Source organism: Phyllobates terribilis, unplaced genomic scaffold, assembly GCF_046119375.1.
Source record: "Phyllobates terribilis strain yellow unplaced genomic scaffold, ASM4611937v1 Scaffold_3__8_contigs__length_932513732, whole genome shotgun sequence".
NCBI lineage: Eukaryota > Metazoa > Chordata > Amphibia > Anura > Dendrobatidae > Phyllobates > Phyllobates terribilis.
In genome coordinates, this window is record NW_027362763.1 from 681,356,032 (window position 1) to 681,368,998 (window position 12,967).

The 12,967-nt window shown below is 40.1% G+C and overlaps 1 protein-coding gene across 1 annotated transcript in view; it reads right to left on the reverse strand.

Annotated features, from left to right (window-relative positions):
• Window positions 1-12,967, reverse strand: part of LOC141257352 (calpain-14-like) — a 40,351-nt gene that overhangs the window by 9,957 nt on the left and 17,427 nt on the right. The window contains exons 12-19 of the mRNA XM_073671818.1: window positions 12,322-12,527; window positions 12,174-12,213; window positions 9,881-9,937; window positions 9,329-9,386; window positions 8,895-8,959; window positions 6,718-6,786; window positions 3,971-4,049; window positions 1,266-1,382 (exon numbers count right to left, since the gene is read on the reverse strand). Coding sequence (XP_073527919.1) covers window positions 1,266-1,382; window positions 3,971-4,049; window positions 6,718-6,786; window positions 8,895-8,959; window positions 9,329-9,386; window positions 9,881-9,937; window positions 12,174-12,213; window positions 12,322-12,527 — 691 coding nt within the window. The remainder of the gene's footprint in view (window positions 1-1,265; window positions 1,383-3,970; window positions 4,050-6,717; window positions 6,787-8,894; window positions 8,960-9,328; window positions 9,387-9,880; window positions 9,938-12,173; window positions 12,214-12,321; window positions 12,528-12,967) is intronic.

Genomic DNA, 12,967 nt, shown 5'->3' on the forward strand with positions numbered 1-12,967 from the left:
CTCTCACCTTCCTCATGATCAAGGATACCCCACGAGGTGAGATTTTGCATGGTGCCCCAGATCGATGTCGATTGACAGTCATTTTGTATTTCTTCCATTTTCTTACTATTGCACCAACAAGTGGTCTCCTTCTCACCCAGCGTCTTACTTATGGTTTTGTTGCCCATTCCAGCTTTGTGCAGGTCTATGATCTGGTCCCCGACATCCTTAGAAAGCTCTTTGGTCTTGCCCATGTTGTAGAGGTTAGAATCTGACTGATTAATTGAGTCTGGGGACAAGAGTCTTTTATACAGGTGACTATGTAAGACAGCTGTCTTTAATGCAGGTAACGAGTTGATTAGGAGCGTCTAACTGGTCTGTAGCAGCCAGAACTCATAATGGTTTGTAGGGGATGAAATACTTATTTCTCACTGCAAAATGCAAATAAATTTATCTAATTTATACAATGTGATTTTCTTGATTTTTTTTTGGGGGGGGGATATTCTATCTCTCAATGTTAAAATTAACCGACCCTTAAAATTATAGACTGTTCATGTCTTTGTCAGTGGGCAAACTTACAAAAACAGCAAGGGATCAAATACTTATTTCCTGCACTGTACATGTCTGCGTGTGCACTGCATGGCAGATACAGAGGCAGACAACACATTCAGCTCTGCTACATTGCTGTGCAGCCACTTATCATGGCTCAGCCCCAGTGCCCGTCTGTACCATGAACGTCCCTTCCCCACGTCCTACCTGGACCGCAGACTGGCGGTGACGATGGTATAAAATGGGGAAGGGACGGGTAGAACCTGGACCGGATGAGTATGGTGGAGCCGGAGGCAGTGACAATGCACGGTGGAGCCTAGTAGGCGCTAGAGGGAGGAGGAGCACAGAGCGCATTAGTGGAGAATGCAGGACTGCAAACCAGAGGAAGTAATACTACTCCCAGCTGTCTCCATCCCACCCTCCACAACACCTCTTACAGAACAAAGCGGACCAGGGAGCAAATGCCCATTGGGTCATCACTCAGCAGGACCTCCTAGAGCTGAACACTGGGAAGAGATTTTATTAGGCGACTGTCTCTTTAAGAAGAAAATAGATAAAATTAGTCAAAAAGATACATGAATGGTTCCTGTTCCAAAAGAACAACCAGAAAGAGTTAATAAAAAGGTAGATTGTATCAAGGGAAGCGACATCCGGTGTATAGACCTCCCAGCGAGTGAGCGGAGGCCGCCATACACAGCCGCTCGATGCCATCCACACCGGGCGCGGTGACCACCTACCTTCATTGATCTCCATCCGCAGCATGAGGCAGACGAAATTCTCAAAATTGATTTTCAGAGACGAGTCGCCGTATCGCAACGCCATGAGGCTGGAGAACTGACGGCTCAACGTGATTCCTGCAGGCGTCAAAGAGTGAGAGAGGGTGAGAGACGGAGCGAGAGAGGGCGAGACAGTCAGGAGGAGGGCGAGAAAGTCCGGAGGAGAGAGACAGTCAGGAGGAGGGTGAGAGACGGAGCGTGAGAGGGCGAGACAGTCAGGAGGAGGTCGAGAAAGTCCGGAGGAGAGAGACAGTCAGGAGGAGGGTGAGAGACGGAGCGTGAGAGGGCGAGACAGTCAGGAGGAGGGAGAGACAGAGCGTGAGAGGGCGAGACAGTCAGGAGGAGGGCGAGAAAGTCCGGAGGAGAGAGACAGTCAGGAGGAGGGTGAGAGACGGAGTGTGAGAGGGCGAGACAGTCAGGAGGAGGGAGAGACAGAGCGTGAGAGGGCGAGACAGTCAGGAGGCGAGAGACAGTCAGGAGGAGGGCAAGAGACGGAGCGTGAGAGGGCGAGACAGTCAGGAGGAGGGCGAGAGACAGAGCATGAGAGGGCGAGACAGTCAGGAGGAGGGCGAGACAGTCAGGAGGAGAGAGACAGTCAAGAGGAGAGAGACAGTCAAGAGGAGGGTGAGACAGTCAGGAGGAAGGAGACAGAGTAAGAAAAGAGAAGGTGAGAGATAGTCAGGAGGAGGGCGACCGATGATAGGAGAGAGACAGAGGATAAGAAAAGAGACGGATAAGACAGGAGGAGAGCAAGTTAGGGGAGAGAGGAGGGCAAGGAAAGAGAGAGACAAAAACAAAGTGAGCATAGTGAAAAGAGAGATGGAGGGTAAACAAAGAGAGTTGGATAGAGAAGGAGCAAACAAGGGGAAGACAAATTAAGGGTAAGGAAAGAGAGTGTGAGAGTCAAACGGTGAGAGTATGAGAGAGTTGGAGGTTAGGAAGGACAAAGACCGAGAAAGTACCAAAGACGGGAAGACAGTACAAGACAGAGAGTGAGAGGGAAGAGCGAGACAAGGGAGATAACAGGTGAGAGAGTGTTGGGCAAAGAGTGTAAAGGAAACAAAAAGTTAAAAAAGAAAATGAGACATAGGAAAAGGTAGAAAGGAAGAGAGCAGAGAGGAGTCAAGAGAAGGAAGAGCCAAGAAAAGAGAGAACGTCAAGGCAAGAGATAGTCAATAGAAGCAAAAGAGTTAAAAGAAGAGAATGCCAAGAGAAGAGAGAGTCAAGAAAAGAGAGAACCAAAAGAAGAGAGCGAGTCAAAAAAAGAAAGAACCAAAAGAAGAGAGAGTCAAGAAAAGAAAGAACCAAAAGAAGAGAGAGTCAAGAAAAGAAAGAACCAAAAGAAGATAGAGTCAAGAAAAGAGAGAACCAAAATAAGAGAGAGTCAAGAAAAGAGAGCCAAAGCAGGAAATATTCAATAGAAGAGAGTCAAGAGAAATAGAAGAGAGACCCATGAGAAGAAAGAGTCAAGTCCATAATACAGGCAGGAGAGTGAAGTTTGGGAAAAGTTTGAGCAGGTACATTATAGGCAAGAGGAGAGCGTGTGAGAGCGTGGACAGATGGAGGAAAGAAAGAAAGAGATGGAGGAAGAAGAGAAAGATTAATGGTTATGAGAAGGGAGAAAAGGAGACAGAGTTTAAGAGAGTGAGGGTTAAGAGAAAGAGGAGAGCGCCAGAAAGAGAAGGTGTGAGATACAGGGGAGAGAAAGAGACCAAGAGGAGCGTGAGACAGAGGAGAAAGAAAGAGTCAAAGAGAGAGTAGGCGGAGGAGAGAGAGAGAACACATGGTGAGTAGACATATTAGAGTGTCGCAGCTGTCTCTATCCCCCTGTCTTATCTGGACCTGGCACCCAACTGATGATGTGTCGGTTCTGCTGGGTAGATAGCGAGACCACCGGTATCATCCATACACAGTATATACACACACAACGCACCGCCTGCAGGTGGAAATGCAGCAGAGCAGGGTTTGTTATGTAGTCTGTTCGTTGCTGTGGTCCTATGTGATATTTGTGCTTTTACATGGGACTGCAGGTAAACCTATATTATCACACTGCACAAAGGATGCAGCCCAATAATGCTATATGACAAACTCAGCTCTGCTATATCATTACAGATGTTGCACAGATAAAATAATCCTTCTTTTCAAAGCCCCTATAGAAGCTATTCCTAAACTCCTCTTATTTACATAGGACTGCAGGTCAACTTTTACATTACCTAATTGTAGACTTTAAATTACAAACTCAGCTCTGCTGCATCATTAATGAACTAGGAGATATAACTCAGTTCTCCTCAGAGCTCCCATACTAACAATTCTTAATCTCTTTTACATAGGACTGCAAGTGAGCTTTTACATTATCACAATGCACACTGGACTCAGGTCTTAAATGACAAACTGAGCTCTGCTAGATCATGACAAAGCCAGTCAGTGCAGGTGAGATGGTTCTTCTTTAGAGAGTCCCCTATAGAAGTTATTCCTTTTACATAGGACTGCAGTAAAACTTTTACATTATATCAATACACACTGGAGTCAGGTCTTCAGATGACAACCTCAGCTCTGCTACATCTTTCCAAAAGTAGCAGATATGAGGCGTCTCTGTCCCTTTATCAGACGTCTCTGACTCTGCGTTGACTTTCAGGCTGGTGACGGGGACATCCTTCATCTTTTACCTTTCTCCTGTACCGCGGCCTGCAGGTCATTCAGCTCCAAATATCCCGATTTATCAATGTCTCTCCTCTGGAAAATCTCCTATGGAAACAATGAGATTACACAGTGAGATTTCTCTCCGCGGCTCCGCAGAATACAGACGCTGCGCGCATAAATCTCAATTTCAGTCCGAGCAAACGGAACATTATATAAAGCGTCTGGGAAGATTAGCGGGAGTTGACCTTTCTGTGTAGAACAAGGGTAAAACCTGCGACTCTGCACGGATCAGTCGGGGCGCCGCTCGTCTCCTATAATCTGCCTCATAATAACGTTATATCAGTCCAGAGACGATGACACCAATAGTTATAAAGCGCGTCTGACACCAGAAATAGTCATCCGAGGGGAGCGCAGCAGAAATCATAATGTATGACGACACGCGAGAGACAGAGACCCCAGAAATACACCACCCAGGGGACAACTCACAGAGATTTATACATAGATAAATAGATGGAGTCATGGCCGAAAGTGTTGGCACCCTTGAAATTGTTCCAGAAAATGATGTATTTCTCCCAGAAAATTATTGCATTTACCCATGTTTTGTTATACACATGTTTATTTCCTTTGTGTGTACTGGAACAACAGAGAAAAACTGAGAAAATTGGATGTAATTTCACACAAAACCCCAAAAATGGGCCAGGCAAAATTGTTGGCACCTTCACCTTAATATTTGGTTTCACGCTCTTTGGAATAAATAACTGCAATCACTTGCTTCCTCTAACCATCAGCTTCTTACTCCTCTCAGCTGGGATCTTGGACTCTTCTTACAAACGTCTCCAGGTCTCTCATATGTGAAGGCGTCTTCTCCCAACAGCAATTGTAAGATCTCTCCACAGGAGATCAATGGGATTTAGATCCGGACTCATTGCTGCCACTTCAGAACTCTCCAATGCTTTGTGTCCATCCATTTCTGGGGGCTTCTTGAAGTAGGTTTGTGGTCATTGTCCTGCTGGAAGACCCATGACCTAGAACGCAAACGCAGCTTTCTGACACTGGGCTCTACATTGCCACCCAAAATCCTTTGGTAATCTTCAGATTTCATGATGCCTTGCTCAAAGTCAAGGCACCCAGTGCCAGAGGCAGCAAAACAACCCCAAAACATCTGTAAACCTCCACCATATTTGACTGTAGGTACTGTGCTCTTTTCTTTGTAGGCCTCATTCTGTTTTCGGTAAACAGTAGAATGAGGTGCTTTACCAAAAAGCTCCATCTTGGTCTCATATGTTCACAAGATGCTTTACCAGAAGGATTTTGGCTTACTCGCATACATTTTGCCAAACTGCAGTGTAGCTTTTTTATGTCTCTGTGTCAGCAGTGGGGTCCTCCTGGGTCTCCTGTCATAGCGTTTCATTTCATTCCATTCAAATGAGGACAGATAGTTCGTGCTGACACGGATGCACCCTGAGCCTGCAGGACAGCTTGAATTTCTTTGGACCTTGATTGGGGCTGCTTATCCACCATCCGGACTATCCTGTGTTGCAACCTTTCATCAGTTTTTTCTTAACCGTCCACATCCAGGGAGATTAGCTGCAGTGCCATGGGTTGTAAACTTCTTGATTATGTTGCGCACCGTGGACAAAGGAACATCAAGACCTCTGGAGATGGACTTGTAACCTTCAGATTGTTGATATTTCTCCACAGTTTTGGTTGTCAAGACCTCAGATAGTTCTCTTCTCCTCTTTCTGTTCTCCATGCTTGGTGTGGCACACACAGACACACAATGCAGAGATGGAGTCAACTTCTCCTCTTGTTATCTAGTTTCAGGTGTGATTTTCATATTGCCCACACCTGTTACTTGCCACAGGCGAGTCTGATCGAGTATCACATGCTTGAAACAAAGTTGTTTACCCACAAAATTGGAAAGGTGCCAACAATTTTGTCCGGCCCTCTGTTTTTTGTGTTGCTTCAATACACACATAAGAAATAAACATGTGTATAACAAAACATGTGGAATTGTGATAATTTTCTGGGAGAAATACTTCATTTTCTGGAACAATTTCAAGGGTGAAAACACTTTTGGCCATGATGGTAGATAAGAGAGATATATGTCATAGATATATGATAGATAGATAGATAGATAGATAGATAGATAGATAGATAATAGATGATAGATAGATGATAGATAAATAGATGATAGATAGATGATAGATAGATAATAGATAGATAATAGATAGATAATAGACAGATTAATAGATAATAGATAGATAATAGATAATAGATAGATAATAGATAGACAGATAGATGATAGATAGATAATAGATAGATGATAAATAGATGATAGATAGATGATAGAGAGATAGATAATAGATAGACAGATAGATGATAGATAGATAATAGATAGATGATAAATAGATGATAGATAGATGATAGATGATAGATAATAGATAGATAGATAATAGATAGATAATAGATAGAAAGATAGATGATAGATAGATAATAGATAGATGATAAATAGATGATAAATAGATGATAGATAGATAATAGATAGATGATAGATAGATGATAGATGACAGATAATAGATAGATAATCGATACATAGTAGATAATAGATAATATATAGATTAATAGATCGATAGATAATAGATAGATGATAGATAGATGATATATAGATGATAGATAATAGATAGATGATAGATAATAGATGATAGATAATAGATTGATATATAATAGATAGATAATAGATATATAATAGATAATAGATGGATCCGCTCACCTGGTAGGAGATCAGACGCTGCCATAGGCTGTAGAACTCGATCATGTTCAGTGTGCCGGACGCGCTCACCTGTAATCTGATTAAGGCTGATAACAATATATATTTATGAGCAACGTCACGTCAGTGATATCGTACAGTTGTATGAAAAAGTTTGGGCACCCCTATTAATCTTAAGCTTAATGTTTTATAAAAATTGGTGTTTTTGCAACAGCTATTTCAGTTTGATCTATGTAATAACTGTTGGACACAGTAATGTTTCTGCCTTGAAATGAGGTTTATTGTACTAACAGAAAATGTGCAATCTGCATTCAAACAAAATTTGACAGGTGCATAAGTATGGGCACCTCACCAGAAAAGTGACATTAATATTTAGTAGATCCTCCTTTTGCAAAAATAACAGCCTCTAGTCGCTTCCTGTAGCTTTTAATGAGTTCCTGGATCCTGGATGAAGGTATTTTTGACCATTCCTATTTACAAAACAATTCCAGTTCAGTTAAGTTTGATGGTCGCCGAGCATGGACAGCCCTCTTCAAATGATCCCACAGATGTTCAATGATATTCAGGTCTGGGGACTGGGATGGCCATTCCAGAACATTGTAATTGTTCCTCTGCATGAATGCCTGAGTAGATTTGGAGCGGTGTTTTGGATCATTGTCTTGCTGAAAGATCCATCCCCTGCGTAACTTCAACTTTATCACCGATTCTTGAACATTATTGTCAAGAATCTGCTGATACTGAGTGGAATCCATGCATCCCTCAACTTTAACAAGATTCCCGGTGCCGGCATTGGCCACACAGCCCCAAAGCATGATGGAACCTCCACTAAATTTTACTGTGGGTAGCAAGTGTTTTTCTTGGAATGCTGTGTTTTTTTGCCGCCATGCATAACGCCTTTTTGTATGACCAAACAACTCAATCTTGGTTTCATCAGTCCACAGGACCTTCTTCCAAAAAAAAATTGGCTTCTCCAAATGTGCTTTTGCATACCTCAGTCGACTCTGTTTGTGGCGTGCTTGCAGAAACGGCTTCTTTAGCATCACTCTCCCATACAGCTTCTCCTTGTGCAAAGTGCGTTGTATAGTTGACCGATGCACAGTGACACCATCTGCAGCAAGTTGATGCTGCAGCTCTCTGGAGGTGGTCTGAGGATTGTCCTTGACTGATCTCACCATTCTTCTTCTCTGCCTTTCTGATGTTTTTCTTGGCCTGCCACTTCTGGCCTTAACAAGAACTGTCCCTGTGTTCTTCCATTTCCTTACTATGTTCCTCACAGTGGAAACTGACAGGTTAAATCTCTGAGACAGCTTTTTGTATCCTTCCCCTGAACAACTATGTTGAATAATCTTTGTTTTCAGATCATTTGACAGTTGTTTTGAGGAGCCCATGATGCCATTCTTCAGAGGAGATTCAAACAGGAGAACAACTTGCAAGTGGCCACTTTAAGTAGCTTTTCTCATGATTGCATACACCTGACTATGAAGTTCAAAGCTCCATGAGGTTACAAAACCAAAAAAAGTGCTTTAGTAAGTCAGTAAAAAGTAGGTAGGAGTATTTAAAACAAGAAAATGATAAGGGTGCCCATACTTATGCACCTTTCAAATTTTGTTTGAATGCAGATGGCACATTTTCTGTTAGTACAATAAACCTCATTTCAAGGCAGAAACATTACTGTGTCCAACAGTTATTACATATATCAAACTGAAATAGCTGTTGCAAAGACACCAATTTTTATAAAACATTAAGCTTAAGATTAAGAGGGGTGCCCAAGCTTTTTCATATAACTGTATCTGTCATATACTCTAGTCACAGCCAGAGCTGCATTTGAAATTCTCCTGATCTTTTTCCATTTCTCAGGCTGCAGGTCCACAGTTGTTGTTATCACTATGGTACATTGGAGCCTTTATATACCCCTGGGCATTCTGTGTACAGCGCCGGGGTGTAGGCTGGTGCCATGGAATCAATAGTTAATGACAATGCAGCCGACAAAGGGTTAAAGCAGAGTAGGTTTTATGGGCTTGTACTGGATTTGATGCCCGGCTGCCGTAATGAAAAGCAGCGAGCAATTTGCTGGAAGTAACAGCGGCGGTGATTCATGGTAATGGCGGAGAGCGCCCCCCTCCCCCGGGCCCTGCAGGAAGAGCACAAATCAAAGTATTTTTGCGACACAAGAAGGATACGTCCAACTGAGCCATAATGACTTTACAGTCGTCCAGGCTGAACTTGACCGGAGCGTGCCTGACACCTGCGAGAGAGAGCGGGAGACGAGCGGCGTTACCATACAGCCCACAGGCAAAACACACCTCAAGGGTTAATGCTCGCTGGAAATATCTGTCATCCCAGGGGTTAATAATTAGTAATCACTTAATTATAAAGCAGAAATAACTGCGCCCAAACCGTACACGTTCTACCGCCATGGCGGTTTTATGATCCGGCCAAAAAACGCACCACATGGACCATCTCACAGCTGAAGTTTTGTTACAGTTGCATCCAGTCTAAACAATCCTCTAGGAGCTAAAAAGTCTGGACAACATTTTATCTGCACTGATACATTGTAACAAACTATCAGGAAAGAAGGGAGAGTTGTACTACTGATGTAGTGATCAGGACTTACCGGACCACGATCCTTTATTCAGCAGCATCTGCAGCTCGGAGACATTGATTTCAGGATGCTGCAACACAATATATAGGATTAATGCATGTCCTGCCATAAAGAAGAGGCAAAGATAAAAATTAGGCCCCTTTTAGCGGATATTTTTAGAGGGCCCCATTGTGTCATGAGGGCATTAAGGTACCTTTGCATTTGCATTCGCTATTATTAGTGGTAAAATGCCACCACTAGAGGGCGTATACCGCATACATGTATACATGAACCACAATGATGCAGTCAGGTTCTTAGCTCCCTCTAGTGGTGGCTGCAGCCAGCAGAACTATTCAACTTCGTTATATAGCAGCATAACTGCGGCCCTTTACACTCCGATCACTATAAAGATATATAAGATTTTACACCTATATAGATTGAAAAAACTGCACATGTTCAAGTCACTGAATTAAACATGTTATTCATTATAAGCAATATAAAATTATAAAATATAATCTGCCATTTATGGTATTTAATAACATTTTATACTGTTTATATTGCAATTGTTGTTGAAAAACTATTTACCTGCTCAAAGTATCTGATGATGACATTTTCTTGATCATCTTGTTTGTCAGCAATTTTCTGATGAAAAACAAAGCATGTTCTAATTGTAATGCTCTACTACAAACATACACTGGTCGACATAATACTGCCCCATATACAAGAATATAACTACTGTAATACTGCTCCTATATACAAGAATATAACTGCTATAATACTGCCCCTATGTACAAGAATATAACTACTATAATACTGCCCCCTATGTACAAGAATATAACTACTATAATACTGCCCCCTATGTACAAGAATATAACTACTATAATACTGTCCCTATGTACAAGAATATAACTACTATAATACTGCTCCTATGTGCAAGAATATAATTACTATAATACTGCCCCTATGTACAAGAATATAACTACTATAATACTGCCCCCTATGTACAAGAATATAATTACTATAATACTGCCCCTATGTACAAGAATATAACTACTATAATACTGCCCCCTATATACAAGAATATAACTACTATAATACTGCCCCTATGTACAAGAATATAACTACTAAAATACTGCCTCCTATGTACAAGAATATAACTACTGTAATACTGCGCCTATATACAAGAATATAATTACTATAATACTGCTCCTATGTACAAGAATATAACTACTGTAATACTGCGCCTATATACAAGAATATAATTACTATAATACTGCCCCTATGTACAAGAATATAACTACTATAATACTGCCCCCTATGTACAAGAATATAACTACTATAATACTGCCCCTATGTACAAGAATATAACTACTATAATACTGCTCCTATGTACAAGAATATAACTACTATAATACTGCTCCCTATGTACAAGAATATAACTACTATAATACTGCTCCTATATACAAGAATATAACTACTATAATACTGCTCCTATGTACAAGAATATAACTACTATAATACTGCTCCTATGTACAAGAATATAACTACTATAATACTGCTCTTATGTACAGGAATATCACTACTATAATACTGCCCCCATGTACAAGAATATAACTACTATAATACTGCTCCTATGTACAAGAATATAACTACTATAATACTGCTCCCCTATGTACAAGAATATAACTACTATAATACTGCCCCCTATGTACAAGAATATAACTACTATAACACTGCCCATATGTACAAGAATATAACTACTATAATACTGCCTCCTATGTACAAGAATATAACTACTACAATACTGCTCCCCTATGTACAAGAATATAACTACTATAATACTGCCCCTATGTACAAGAATATAACTACTATAATACTTCTCCTATGTACAAGAATATAACTACTATAATACTGCTCCTATGTACAAGAATATAACTACTATAATACTGCCCCCTATGTACAAGAATATAATTACTATAATACTGCTCCCCTATGTACATGAATATAACTACTATAATACTGCTCCTATATACAAGAATATAATTACTATAATACTGCCCCTATGTACAAGAATATAACTACTATAATACTGCCCCCTATGTACAAGAATATAACTACTATAATATTGCCCCTATGTACAAGAATATAACTACTATAATACTGCCCCTATGTACAAGAATATAACTACTATAATACTGCTCCTCTATGTACAAGAATATAGCTACTATAATACTGCTCCTATGTACAAGAATATAACTACTATAATACTGCTCCTATGTACAAGAATATAACTACTACAATACTGCTCCCCTATGTACAAGAATATAACTACTATAATACTGCCCCTATGTACAAGAATATAACTACTATAATACTTCTCCTATGTACAAGAATATAACTACTATAATACTGCTCCTATGTACAAGAATATAACTACTATAATACTGCCCCCTATGTACAAGAATATAATTACTATAATACTGCTCCCCTATGTACATGAATATAACTACTATAATACTGCTCCTATATACAAGAATATAATTACTATAATACTGCCCCTATGTACAAGAATATAACTACTATAATACTGCCCCCTATGTACAAGAATATAACTACTATAATATTGCCCCTATGTACAAGAATATAACTACTATAATACTGCCCCTATGTACAAGAATATAACTACTATAATACTGCTCCTCTATGTACAAGAATATAGCTACTATAATACTGCTCCTATGTACAAGAATATAACTACTATAATACTGCTCCTATGTACAAGAATATAACTACTATAATACTGCTCCTATGTACAAGAATATAACTACTATAATGTTGTCACTATACACGAGGAAATCTTCTGCTTTGCTTTTTTTACCTTACAGCACAGAACCAGATTTGGACTCTCTCCTTGTGCCCTGAAATGAATAAATATAAAATACATTATGACTGACATCTCTATTAGTAACTCATCTGTCTCAAGGATGTAGGATTTAGTTATGCTGAGAGTTGTAGTCAGCACTTACTCTAGGAGATGTTTTCTGGAGAACACGCGGAGGATGAATTCACATTCTTGTCTCGGTTCCGCAGTGGAGGGGACAATGACGTAGGAGCCGGGGTGCAGGTGGAAGTCTTGGGTCACTTCTCGCTCATTGATGAACACGCACTTGTTGTTGACTGGACGGTTGTTCATGAAGAATTCTTGCGGCAGCCTGGTCCTTATAGCCTGATACTGTATACGGGGGGAGAGGTGTACAAAGTAGTAAAACTATCAGTACAAATATCTAATCTATCTATCTATCTATCTCATATCTATCTATCATCTATCTATTATCTATCTATCATTTATCTATTATCTATCTATCATCTATCTATCTCATATCTATCTATCATCTATCTATCATCTATCTATTATCTATTATCTATTTATTATCTATCTATTATCTATCTATTATTTATCTGTTATCTATCTATCATCTATCTATTATCTATCTATCTCATATCTATCTATCATCTATCTATCATCTATCTATTATCTATCTATCATCTATCTATCTATCTATCTCATATCTATCTATCATCTATCTATTATCTATCTATCATCTATCTATTATCTATCTATTATCTATCTATCATCTATCTATTATTTATCTGTTATCTATTATGTATCTA